This window comes from Melospiza georgiana, chromosome 1 (assembly GCF_028018845.1).
Source record: "Melospiza georgiana isolate bMelGeo1 chromosome 1, bMelGeo1.pri, whole genome shotgun sequence".
Classification (NCBI taxonomy): domain Eukaryota; kingdom Metazoa; phylum Chordata; class Aves; order Passeriformes; family Passerellidae; genus Melospiza; species Melospiza georgiana.
The window spans coordinates 132,179,507-132,191,733 of NC_080430.1; the positions used below are offsets into that span (position 1 = coordinate 132,179,507).

The 12,227-nt window shown below is 43.9% G+C and overlaps 1 protein-coding gene across 1 annotated transcript in view; it reads left to right on the top strand.

Moving 5' to 3' along the window:
- The first annotated feature begins 4,964 nt into the window (after window positions 1-4,964).
- The window catches only part of NIPAL2 (NIPA like domain containing 2), a 48,365-nt gene continuing 41,102 nt past the window's right edge, over window positions 4,965-12,227 (top strand). Inside the window, 2 exon segments of the mRNA XM_058034288.1 lie at window positions 4,965-5,095; window positions 5,097-5,319. Coding sequence (XP_057890271.1) covers window positions 4,965-5,095; window positions 5,097-5,319 — 354 coding nt within the window.

The following is a 12,227-nucleotide window of genomic DNA, read 5'->3' on the forward strand; positions in this document are numbered from 1 at the left end:
ACACTTCTGAAATTTATTTTATTTCAAATTGGAAAGAAAGAAACAAAATAGCATGTATGGATAGCCAGAGAGATGTAGCAAAACCTTGTTTCAGGGTATGCAATAAGTAGCCTGGAATCAGCTGTCATAGTTAAAAGATACCCATGATGTAGCTGTTCCATTAAAAGCTGGATTAAAATCATGTTTAAATTTCATTTCCTTCAGTCCTTATCCTGCTTTTGATTAGTTTTAAGAGCAGTTGATGGTCTTATGATTTGAAGATTTTGCATTTTAAATTTTGTGTACATGGTCTGGAATTTTATGTGAAATTGTGTGTTTGATCTTTGACCTCTGTTTACTACAGTCCTGATTTGCCACTAATTTGATAGCAAGACATAAGGGCCTACTGTAAACAAGCTGCTCACTTTACATAGCTATGTTTGGCTCCTAAATGAAGAAGTATGTATGGAATAGACTTTGGGTACTGTAGCGTCCTACAGAAATAATAAAAACCACATCACTGCTTAGCTCTCCAGGTAACGTTTACATTTGGAGAAATAAGTTGCATGCCTAATAAAGAGAGAAAATGTAGTTCTTATCCATTTTGGGTTTGTTTGCTTAAAATTATTCTTTAAAGTATTTGAAAGCTGAGGCTGTCTCTTTTGAAGTCAGTGGGAACTTTGACATTGATTTTAAAAGGATCAGGATTAAGCCTAAATTGGTAGGGTCTAAAAGGCAAAAATTAAAACATCCAAAGTCTACAAATCTCTCACTGATCCACCATGCAGAAAGGAAGGACAAAAACCTTCTCCAAGGTCTGTAACGTACATCTTGATTCCAGAACTTCTATTTTTTTGTACATTTGTAGACTTCAAGATGGAAAGCAACTTTCCAAAGAACTGTAATTGCTAGCATATGAAGCAGTACACACTTGCACCGTGGTCTTGTAAAGCTGCTGGGGGAAGGGAGATGAAAGCTGCTTATAAAAATCAACTGACTGTTGGTACACATCTTCCACAAATTGTCCTGCACTGTCCATTACACAGTATTCCCTGCCTGCAACCTGCTCCAGGCAGATCTCCAGCCCACAGGTACAGCCTTACACACAGTGAGTGACCAGCAAGAGCCTGCTTGTAGACATTTAGCTCAGAAACACGTCTGATCATCCTGCTCAAGCTCAGCACTTATGGCACTCATCTGGCACTAGCAGCTGGGTAAAAGCAAGGTCTTCAACTTTCTCCTGCACCACCCTGCTGGAACCATCTGTCCCAACACTGAACTTCCCATCACCCGGGCTCTATCCTCACAGGAACACCTAAGTACCCTGGACAAAGGGAGAAGGAAACCATTTGAGAGAGAAGGAAATCACTGACTCTTTAATTTTCTGTCCCAGGAAATCTCAGTAACTGTGGCCAGAGCCGAGTAGTCAAGGACAGGGATTCCTCTTCTCAGCTGAGAGTGTGGCTCATCTAAAATGGCAAAGTGTAAGCTCAGAGAAGTGATGGGGCATGGGCAAACACACATGAAAAGCCCTCTTCTTTCCTCTTCAGACACCCAAGAGCATTGAATATCCCAAATGCAGGGGCACCAGGTCAAGTTCTTCATGGATGACTTCCAGAGGCTAAAGCAACCAGGGGTAGGAACCTGCCTGCTCTGTTGGTTAATGAGGTCCCAATGTCACACAAGCCAGAGTTCAGGGACACACACAGATCAGGCAATGTCCCACAGCATCTGAACCTGAAGCTGACAAAGCATCCATTACAGTCTCCAAATCCTCATGACCAAGCAGAGGAACATGATCTGTTGTTAACAGCAACTGATGCTTGGCCCAAGAATAGCAGATAGAAATGCAGCATGCAAGTGAGGGAATCCATGAAATGAACACCCAAAACAATCTCTTGTATCTCCAATGCTCAGAAATATCCCAAGATGTTAAAAACTTGATGGGATGCACAACAGAAGGTGGATGTAATCTCCCAGGCTGTGAAGTCCCTTCTCTTCTACCCAAAAACGTCGGGCAATAGAATGAGAGGAGTCAAACACTGGCACCTGCAGCTTACTCTCTTTAACCAGCCTTGAGATTTCTCAGCAAATCAACTCAAGAAGTGTCTTCTCCATCTTCACAGGTGCTGCCTTGTGCTGTGTGCTACTCCAAGGGAGTGAGGTGCTGCTCACAGGGAGAAACAGTCCTGTCCTGGTACTGACGTGGTCAGCCACCACAGAGACACAAATCTGCTCATCTGTTGCCTTTGCCCATGTGTAAAAACAGACAGATCCAGCAACAGCAAGTCAGGTCACCTTTCTGAAGATACTTTTCTTGGGATATTTTTTTGAGCTCCCTCACAGTACAACAAATACAACAACCAAAGATACACAGACAGAAATTTGTACATGGTGCGTTCTGCACATATCCCCAGTGAAGTGACCTTACTAATGTAGTACTCATTGAAAATGCCTTATATTTCCATGTTTTTGAAGTGGCTATAGTCTATCCTGCTGGCCCAGCTAGCAGAAGACACCCCTGATTTGAAGGACCCTCAAATAGAACTTGACTTTGGGAACAAACTTTTGGCACAGCTGTGTGCCACTGAAAATTGGGAGTAATGTTCTCAGTTAAAACATCTTGCAGATCCCATCTTCTGCTTCCACTTCATGGGACATTTCCTCAGGATATTTCAGGATCCAGTCCTAAGGACTTAATACCTTTATGCCAAACACCTCAGCATCACTTTTAGCCTGAAAATAGAAATGCACAAATATAGGGACTTTGGCACACAGTTAGTTGTTTTTCCTAATGAAGGGTAGTAACTGAGCAGAAATTGTTTTTAAAATATTCTTTAAAATTTTCATAGGGCTGGTTTAAGATGTAAAGCTAAATTAATCAGAATAACTGAATAGTGGTTTTATATGCAAAACAATCAGAGATCTTCAATAAATAAAGGATGCTCCTGGCATGTTTAGAGTGAGTTGGTATATTTGGAACCAACTGTGGAACAATGATCTGTCACTGTTAGATCAACTTTAAAAGCAATTCAACAAGGGCTCCATGTAGACAGCATTACAGAAAACCTGTTCCAATAGCTTTCTTATGCAAGAGAAAACCACAGTCATATTTGTATTTTAGGCAGTGAACCAACAAGAATGATGCAAAACAACAGCAACTGTCCCCAGGAGATATTTTGGGCTGCTCCTCTCCTCCCACTCCCCTTACACTCCTTTTCAATCTCCTACCAATCTGGGCATTTTTGGCAACAGAGAACCATACTGAAAAAGTCATTGGCAGGCTGATAGGGACCACTGTGGCTTTTGGCTACCGAAGACAATTTCTCCAGCCTGGGGGAGCATCAACTTCTTTGCTCCCTATTTTGAGCTGGGGCAGAGGTGAATGTGTGAGGAAGGGTGAGGAATGGGAGAACTTTCCTCAGCTCAGCAACCTTTGACAATCGTTGCTGCTTTTCCTCTTCATCCCAGGATCTGCTATACAGCAAGTGCAAATTGAGCATGACAAATAAGAGCATTAGCCTGGTGTTTCTGCTCAAATGATTTGCCTTGAAGTAGCTGATGTTGACACTTAAATTGTCAGCAGACTTCTAGTTTAGCGCTGCAGTTAGAAGAATGGGTCCTTTCACACTTCCCTCTGGGCTATTGTTTCAACTCTCTCTAGACAGGGCAAATATCATTGCAGCAGTTTACACTCCACTGGTTATTTTGCAGCCATAACCAAGATTGCCTAGAATTTTTTTCTATAATGTCAGCTTAGACTGCAGAGAATAATTACACAACACTGTAAAAATAATCTGCAGCAAGTTACACAGCCATGAAATAGTGGAGCTGGTTTTTTCCATCATACCTCCATGGCTGCAGCTAATTTCAATATTTACAAAGGACTCACAGGAGCTGAGATCACAGAAACTGGTAATTCAAGTTAGGCCACATGCATGAACAAAACATTTATTGTTATAAGACAAGATTTTGTATTTTGGGGTGTTATACCATCATATAACTGAAGAATTACCTTGCTGCTTCTGGCTTTTGTAAATCCCCTTCTGTCTGGATTCAAATAAATCCTTGTGGCTAAGATATTATGTGTTCAAGTTGGAAAGTATTAATTTAACTACAGTTTCTTTCCTGTAATTGTGTGTTTCTTCTATTTTTGACCAAATTAATCATACTAGCAGTCAGCTTTGCTGCTGCTCATTTCTATTAGGGATCATTTCTCCTTGCCTGCTGGAAGCTCAGCTCCCAGCCTGCTATCCTGCATGCTGACTCGTCCTCTCTCAGTGCATCTTGCTGATGGTAGCACTACTGAGACTAAGAAATCAATGCCAGTTCTTCTTAAGAGTAGGAGAAAACCAATGTAGCAGGGAGCAGAATAATTGCCCACTGACCCTTGTCTGCTGCAATAATTGTCAGGACTTTGGGTTTCAAACCCAGCTAAGCAAAGGAATGAATTAATGCAAGTTGGTTCCTCCAAGGTACAATGTGAGGTCTCTGGATTGCATGCAGTTGTATTGTCAACAGCCTGAAGATGTGGTGTCCTCATATTTCTTTCTATGCTTCTCTGGAGAGGCCTACTTCTGTCTCCTATGTAATTCTGCCAAGCTCGTACCTTGCCTGCTTTACACTCCCTTTAATGAGTTTGTTCATTTATTGTTTTCCCCAGAAGAAACAAATTATCAAATCAAAACTAAAAGAATGAATGAATAAAGCCACAGACTGGGAATGAACACATTACCTGAAGTCTCTCAAAAGAAACTATTCAGGAAGTAATTAGAAGAGAAAAATAAAGGACATAAGTAAGAATTTATGTAAGTGACTATCTGCCTTTGGGAACAACAACTTCTAAGTTTTGCAATTTAGCAGTGAGGAATTAATACTTAACCATTAGGTTTAGGCAGTGATTTGAAGGAGTTAAATTCCCAGGCTGCCTCTTCAGAGGAGGGTGGGGCATTGGGGAAGTCAGAGACCAAAAAAAAGGCACCTGAATGCCCTGGGAAGGTGCAGCAAAACCTTCTGTCAAGCTCCCCTTCCTCTCCTGTGCTCCAACTACTCTCCAGCTAAGGGTGTCCTGGTGCACACCAGCGATTGAGCCCTGGCTGCGCACACCTGCGTGCAGAGGATGTGAGGAGCCTTGCTCACCTCAGGAAGAGAGTGCCACGTCCTGGTCACCTCTCCTCAGAGCCACCCCTCCCCACTGGTGTGACATTGCACGGCATGAACAGTGGCTGGGGCCTGAGGGCAGGGCCATGGACATCCTCCCAGGCGCCTTGGAATGCATCCTTTGGGGGAGCAGGATCCGGGAGCGGGCCCCTGTCCGGGCCCTGGTACAGCACACACAAGGTAAGTGCCAGCGTGCAGCGCCGGCAGCAGCAGGGCCTGGGCAGAGGGGCACTGGATTCAGCCTCTCTCCTGGGTCCTCTGAAGAGCCCCACTCCAGCACCTGCTTGCTGCTGGCTCTGCTCCCTCCTCACCCCACAGCTCAGCCTGAATCCCACCCTGGCTCCCTCTCCGAGCAGTCCTTGCTGAGCAGGAACTGGGCAGAGCTGTTCTGTTCTCTGCTAAAGCAGCCCTGGTTTTTGTCATCTGTGTTTCTGTCACTGCTGACAATGGATTTGGGCAACTGCAAAAGAGAGACTGAAGCAGGCCCTAAGAGCTAGCAATTTGAAGCATCTGCTACCAATAAAAATTAATTGGAGGTTGATTAAACCCTTTACCTTTTCTCTGCTTTTTGTTTAGAAGGCATGGAAAGATACCCAGCGTACTTGACTTTCTCTGCATAAGAGGCAAACCACACTTTGTCATGATGGAATGTATTGATATAAATTGTGCTTAAAAGGCTTGCAACTAGCTGGTCTCTTTTTTTAGGAGCAGCCCAGTAGCAGGTGATAGCCTGAAGAAGGTCCCAAAACTGTCCCCTCTGGATTCTGCATTTGCTGCTGGGTGGATATCCATTTGGCATGGCACATTTTTCAGAGCAAAGGAAAACTGAAAATTCCCATGCACAGTTCCCTGGAGCAGCAGGACTCCTGGCTGATGGCTGGTGGCAGTGCTTCCCAGGACCAGAGCTGGGGTCTCTTACTGGGAGATAAGAATGTGGAGCCAATGGTTTTACTGTGGGTTTGTGAACTGGGGTCCCAAGGCTGTGAGCTTGCCCAGCTGCCAAGAAGTTGGCAGCAACAGGGAATTCCCTGGGCATGGGGATACCCACCTGCAGGTCAAAATGGGGGGTTTCTGTTTGCTTGGAAAACCTCCCAGTCCTGCTCCTGTACTCCTTGGGGTTGTTGCATGACTGTGGCTGTTTTTTAAATGTGGTCTTTTCTGGGTAGACCTTAATAGTATTATAGAGCTGCTTGGGTGTCTGTGGATGAGACTGATACTCTGTTCTTTTATTTACTTTAGTTGTAGCTTTGGAGCAGTAATGGGTAGCTATGGGTCATGTGTTGATGCCAACCCTAATTTTTCCAACAGTTACATTCTTCTGTCCACCCCCTTTTTCACATTTTATGTTTGTGGAAGCCTCAGAAACAATTCCCTCCTCCCATTTGTGGCTGTCCTGTGATTCAGTGGACCGTCCCATTTTCAGGTCTTTGCACAGGGGCTTTCCCTTCCCCTTTTCTTGAGGTCATTTTGTCCTGTTGGTTTGAAAAGGAGCTCTTTGTTTTCTCCCTCTACAAGAGACCATAACTGCGCTGGCTCTGATCTGCCTGGGAACAGCCCAAGACAGCTGAGGTGAATCACTTTTGGGAGAGTATTTTTCAGCCCCTTCAACCCCATGAGGAGGTGAAAGAGTGAGATCCCCTTTCAAGAGCTCCTAGACATGAGGGGCTTGGCACAGCTGCCAGTTGTGGATGCCTAATGCCACATGGGCATCAGACACATCCACCCAGGAGCAGCAGATCTGATACATTCTTTAGGGAAATCCATGGCACTGGTCTAGGCCTTCAGTGATGTCTGTAAACACTCAGCTCCCTGGAAAAACTTTAAGTGGCTGTGTCCGTGTGACTGTGTAGTATAATGCTGCTTTGTGTTGGAATTATGTTTCTTTGTCTTTTGATTTAATTGGGATTATTCTCCAGAGAGGTCCCTGATCAGGCTGATTATATGCTAGCTAGCTACCTTATGTGTGCTAGCATACATAAGTGTGGAAGGGGGCACACATGGCCATGGGGAAGAACAGTGGAGTTGGATTTCTCCTTGCCATTTCTCCTTGCCATATAGCTTGGCTGATACTGCCTGAGGAGCTGCATCTCTGAAATCAGCAATACCCAGGCCATGCTCCCACAGCCCTCCCTGTATAGGCAGGGTGTGTTATGGGATATGAGTGTGTTTAATGGTGCAGTAAAATCTGATGAAATATGTACTTAGTTACCTGAAGTATTTCCTGCAAACTAATATTGTAATATTTTTGTGTCTGCTGGAGCAATGAGTGTAGGAAGCCACAACATGTGGGCTTTGTCTGCTTAATAGAAAGTGTATGTAATTGCCTCAGTGTAATACATTTTTATTTCCCTCAGGACTTCTCATAGGTTTTTACTTATTTACAATATTGTTGTTTATGGACAAAAACAATTTGCAGGATTAGTTGAGATTATTATCTACAGTACTGATCTTGGTTTGACTTTGTATTATCAGAGTAGGTGAAAACATCTGGATGAGAACAGTCACTGAGAGCTCAGATGAAATAGAATCATAGAATAGTTTGGATTGGAAGGACCTTGCAGGCTGGCTGGTTCCAACCCCCTGCCATGGGCAGGAACAGCTTCCCCTCAACCATGTTTCTCAGAGCCCCATAACAACTCTTCTGTAACTCAGCATTTCACGTCTGTTGTGTGTAGACACTGTGTGTAGTTATTCAAGTGCAGAAGCTGAGCCAGAGATAGAAATTTATTTCACTTCTGCTTCTTTTTCCTTCTTTGCCTATCACTTCATAGACTCCAAGTTATTACTGGCTGCCCAGACAGCCACCTTCCTACAACCCACAGCCTTATATTGTGGGTTGTGGGAATAAATAATTTCTACTCTGTATTTAGGGGTTGACAATGCTGACAGTTCCTTCAGATGGACCTGTGGCCTCTTGTCCCCTCAGAGTCCATCAGAGCCTGCCAGGTGGTGAGTGTGTGCCTGATGCCTTGTGGGGTCTCATCAGCCAGTGGTGGTGGCTGCTGTCAGCTGTGAGGAGAAATCCCACAGATTAAGCAGATTATTATAGAGGTTTTTCTACTCTGCCTTCTATCATATAGATGAAATCTAGATTTTTTTGTGGAATGCCACAATTGAGGTTTTTATCTCATTCTGTTCAAGAGAAACATCTTCAGTGCTTCAACTCAAGGCTTGATGTCCAGTGCCAATGAGCCTCAGCAAGGTGAGAGCATCATTTGGTCCCATTTTTTCCAGTGCCTGCTGGTACTTGTGATGCCATGGGGACTTCTTCACCTGAGCTGTGAGGGACCCAAGGCAGGAAGGCAGGGAGCTGTCTCCATGGAGAGAAAGATTTTTCTCTCCATTTGCCTTGGCTCAGGAAGCACCCCAGAAACAGCGAGGGTCTCTTCAGCTGGCACCATCACCAGAGAAAAATATTGTCATGGTACATCCCTACAAACAATCACTAGGACATTTTAAAATACTTAAGCAACAGCATTTCTTTCAACAGCATGGCTTTGAATTAGGAAAAGCTCTAAGCAACTCAAGGTGTCCATAGGAGATGTGAGTGGAAGTCAGAGGGCAGCATGGCCACAGCACAGGTGGGTTTCAAAAAGGACATCTTTCCTCTGCAGGAAGGAAGAGAAAGTCTGTTGAAGGCAAACCTTCCTGGGGTTTTTAATTTTATTTTTTCTGTCTCTGTAGGATACCTCAGTCTCCAGTCTGCTCCCTGATGCACTGCAGATGTTAGCTTTTCCAGGTTAATCAGTAAACCAGTCCCTGAGCATGGGGAAAGTGGAGAAAAATGTCCTCACCCTGCTTTCTGCTGGTGTATTCATCTGTGAAGTTTTTCCTGTTAAACACCATCCCTTCAGCTCTTTATTCTAAAACTCTTCACTGAAAGCAAACAAGAGTATCAAAACACTGACCCTATGTCATCCTGTTGTCCTTTACCTGTGAGATTTCAGAGTTCATGCAGTTTCAGTTTCCTTTATCTTACTGGGAAATGTGTTTGGGAGAAAATGTAAATAATTTCCTAGGTATTGCAGAAATGTATATTAGTTTCAGCCCTAAAAAATCAATACTTAGGAAGAGGACTTTCTTCAGCCTTTCAAATGCAACCTTTTTTAATCTCTTATAGGGGAATTCAAAACTTAAATGTTATAAGGAAGCACATGATCATAGAATGGGTAAGTTTAGAAGGAATCACAGAATGGGTAAGGTTGGAGATCATCTGGTTCAATCTCCACTCTCAAGCAGGGCCCCCTAGAGCACATTACTCAGAATTGTGTCCAAAAGGCTTTTGAGTCATTGCAGAGAAGGAGACTCTACAGCCTCTGTGTTTCAGTGCTCTGCCAGCCTCACAGTAAAATAGTTCTTCCTATGTTCAGATGGAATCTCCTATATTTCAGTTTCTGCCCACTGCAGCTAGAAGCAAGAAGCATTGCATGATTTCCCAGTGTTGTTCTGCTGTCAAGAATCCAGCAACTTTCCATGGTTTTATGCCCATTTAACTAGTTTCTGCTAGAAAACAATTTGTGGCTTTGGCTCATAAATGCAGGACTCTCAACTGGGCTAGCTTGCACACAAGCTCTCAGGCTCTGCCAGAGCTGTGGGTCTGATCTGCTGAGGGTTGTGCTCTGATTAGCTTTAGTGTGACCAAGAAGCTGACACAAGAGGGCAAAATTGAACACTGATTAGAAAATATTGTCCCTATCTTTTTTTAACCTCATACATTCTGCTGTGCTGAACATCAACTGTCCCTGCAGATGTAAAGATCACATCTCTGATGGGAAATGAGCACACAGCTTATAGACTGCAGCCTCCAGCTTAAAGGGAGATCAGCTGCTGCTTGGGAACTTGCTCATGACTCAAAGGTGGTGGAAATGAGTACAGGAAAGCATTACCCCTTGCCTGTCCTTTTGCACAACACTATAAGCATGCTTGTATCATCCCAGCTCTCAAATTCCATAGGGAAATGTAGGGGGTTTTGCCATCGACGACTGCCCGCAGAGTGGGAGACAACCAAGAATTCCTATGAATATAGAGGAGGCTGGACATGGGGCAGCAGGTCTGGAACAGTGGGAGAGTAGCCCAAAGACTGGAGGCAGTATGCAGTTTTATCAGCCTGCTTGAGGAGTGACCTGCTTATCTGGTTTCCACCAGGCACTTCTCAGGGTCCCAGAGCAGAATTCCCTAGTGTGTGCCATTGGCAGGCCTCTAGTATCCTGCTTGGGTTCCCCCAACAAAGCCTGGAAGGAGCCACGTGCCCATGGCAATTTCCTGCTAAGCCCAGCGTGGTGTTGGGCAGCAGAGAGCAGCAAACCAACCCAGCTCCACATCCTGAGCTTGGGGCACACGCGCTCAAAACAAATGCTGATGGTGGGAGAGCTTACAGTCCATCTATGCTGGACATTTTCTTCTCTTCAGCATTGCTGGCAGAGCTGCTTGCAGGAGTGTTTCCTTGCCTGACAGACAACAGAAACTGGTGAGCAAAACCCTTTTATTTAGGCTGATGGCTCACAATTCATTTTGAAGAAGTCTTGGTAGCCTGGACACTTCATGCAGGACCTTGGAAATGAATGCTCTTGCAGAGCTAGGGCCATGCTAAGCACCAGCTACAGCTTGTCTGTCTGTTGTCTGACTCTCACTGGGCTATTTTGCAGAAATCTCAGACTGTTTTCCATGCTTCCCTTCCCAGCAGATGCAATGGTAAAATGAGTTTTAATTTTTTTCTGAGGACATTAAAGAGCATTTGCATTTGATTTTTTCCCCTTTTTTAACTGATGACTGAGGTGACTGCAAGTTTAACAGGAGCTTTGTAATTACACTAATCTGTTTTAAGAGGCGTGATAATGTCAATTAGGAAATTTCTAGGCACTAAGGAACATTACAATACTTGTCATTTGTCAGAAAGTGGGGTGTCAGAAAGACAGATGCAAAGAAACTTGAGTCACTAATTACACATATCCTACCTAGTGCACAATTTAGTTTTGCTTCAGATTGCTTCAAAATGGAATGTTGAAGAAAAATGGGGTGCATAGTGCAGGCTGTGTCTGATATCCAGTTTAGCCACTGACTAGAGGGCTTAAACTATGGAGCAGCAGAGCAGGGCAAATCCTTCTCTTCCCTTAGTCAGCATTGAGTGGGAAAGACCAGGCATGGCCTGAATCTGAATCTCTACCCTCCTTTGGATGTGCCTGGCTCAGCGCAGTGTTTGCCCTTCCTGTCCCCATCTTCTAGACTAGTCTGCAAGTAATGACTTTAAATTAAGTTGGCTGTGGCCACTGTGTTGATTTTCAAGTCTCACAGCATGTCTGTGAGTTGCAAAGTGATGGAGGGCGAGAGTCTGGCTGCTCATGCAACACCTGTCTGTTCCTGAGATTTCATGAGGTTGCTGTTTGGATCTAGGACATTGCTGTCACACAAAGGAGTAATGTTGCTCCCACCTTGAATCTGTGCTTCTGGTGCTCCATTTGCCTTAGCATTCATTTGGTTCCTTGATGAGGCAATTTGTCTGGGTAAATTGACAGGAAAATACTCATGGATATAATTTTTAAAATAAAAGTTGTCTTTCATGTAAAATCTCACCTGTAACACCAGACTCTTAAGATTTTGTGATCCAAAGACTGCATTGCTCTTCAGAGCTTAAGTACAATCCTTTTACTAGGGTCTTGAAGCCTGCTTTGGGCATTGATAAAAAATGTCTTATCCTTGCTTGTCTCAAATAGTCTGCCATATCTGATTAAGTCCTCTTTGAAGGAATCAAAAAACCCAAATCACTCAAGCAGAAATCTGACCAAACTAAAACACAGGCTTTAGAAAGATGAACAAACAACAACTATGCACTTCAGTGATAAGGGAGGTGGGGACCTTTGACTAACCTGGCAACTAAAGACTCTGATTATTTCATTTGGATTTTTGGTGACATGTATAAACTGTTATGCTCATGTTTATAATGTCACCATGGATTGTCCCAGAAAAATGGCATTCACTAATGTGAGCAGTGGGGAGATATGCTTCCCATGCTTTGACTAAAATGAACTTTGAAACAAGCAGCCAGCAGCTTCAAAGAGCAGCCAGTTGGTGTGTGAATCAACACCAGGCGA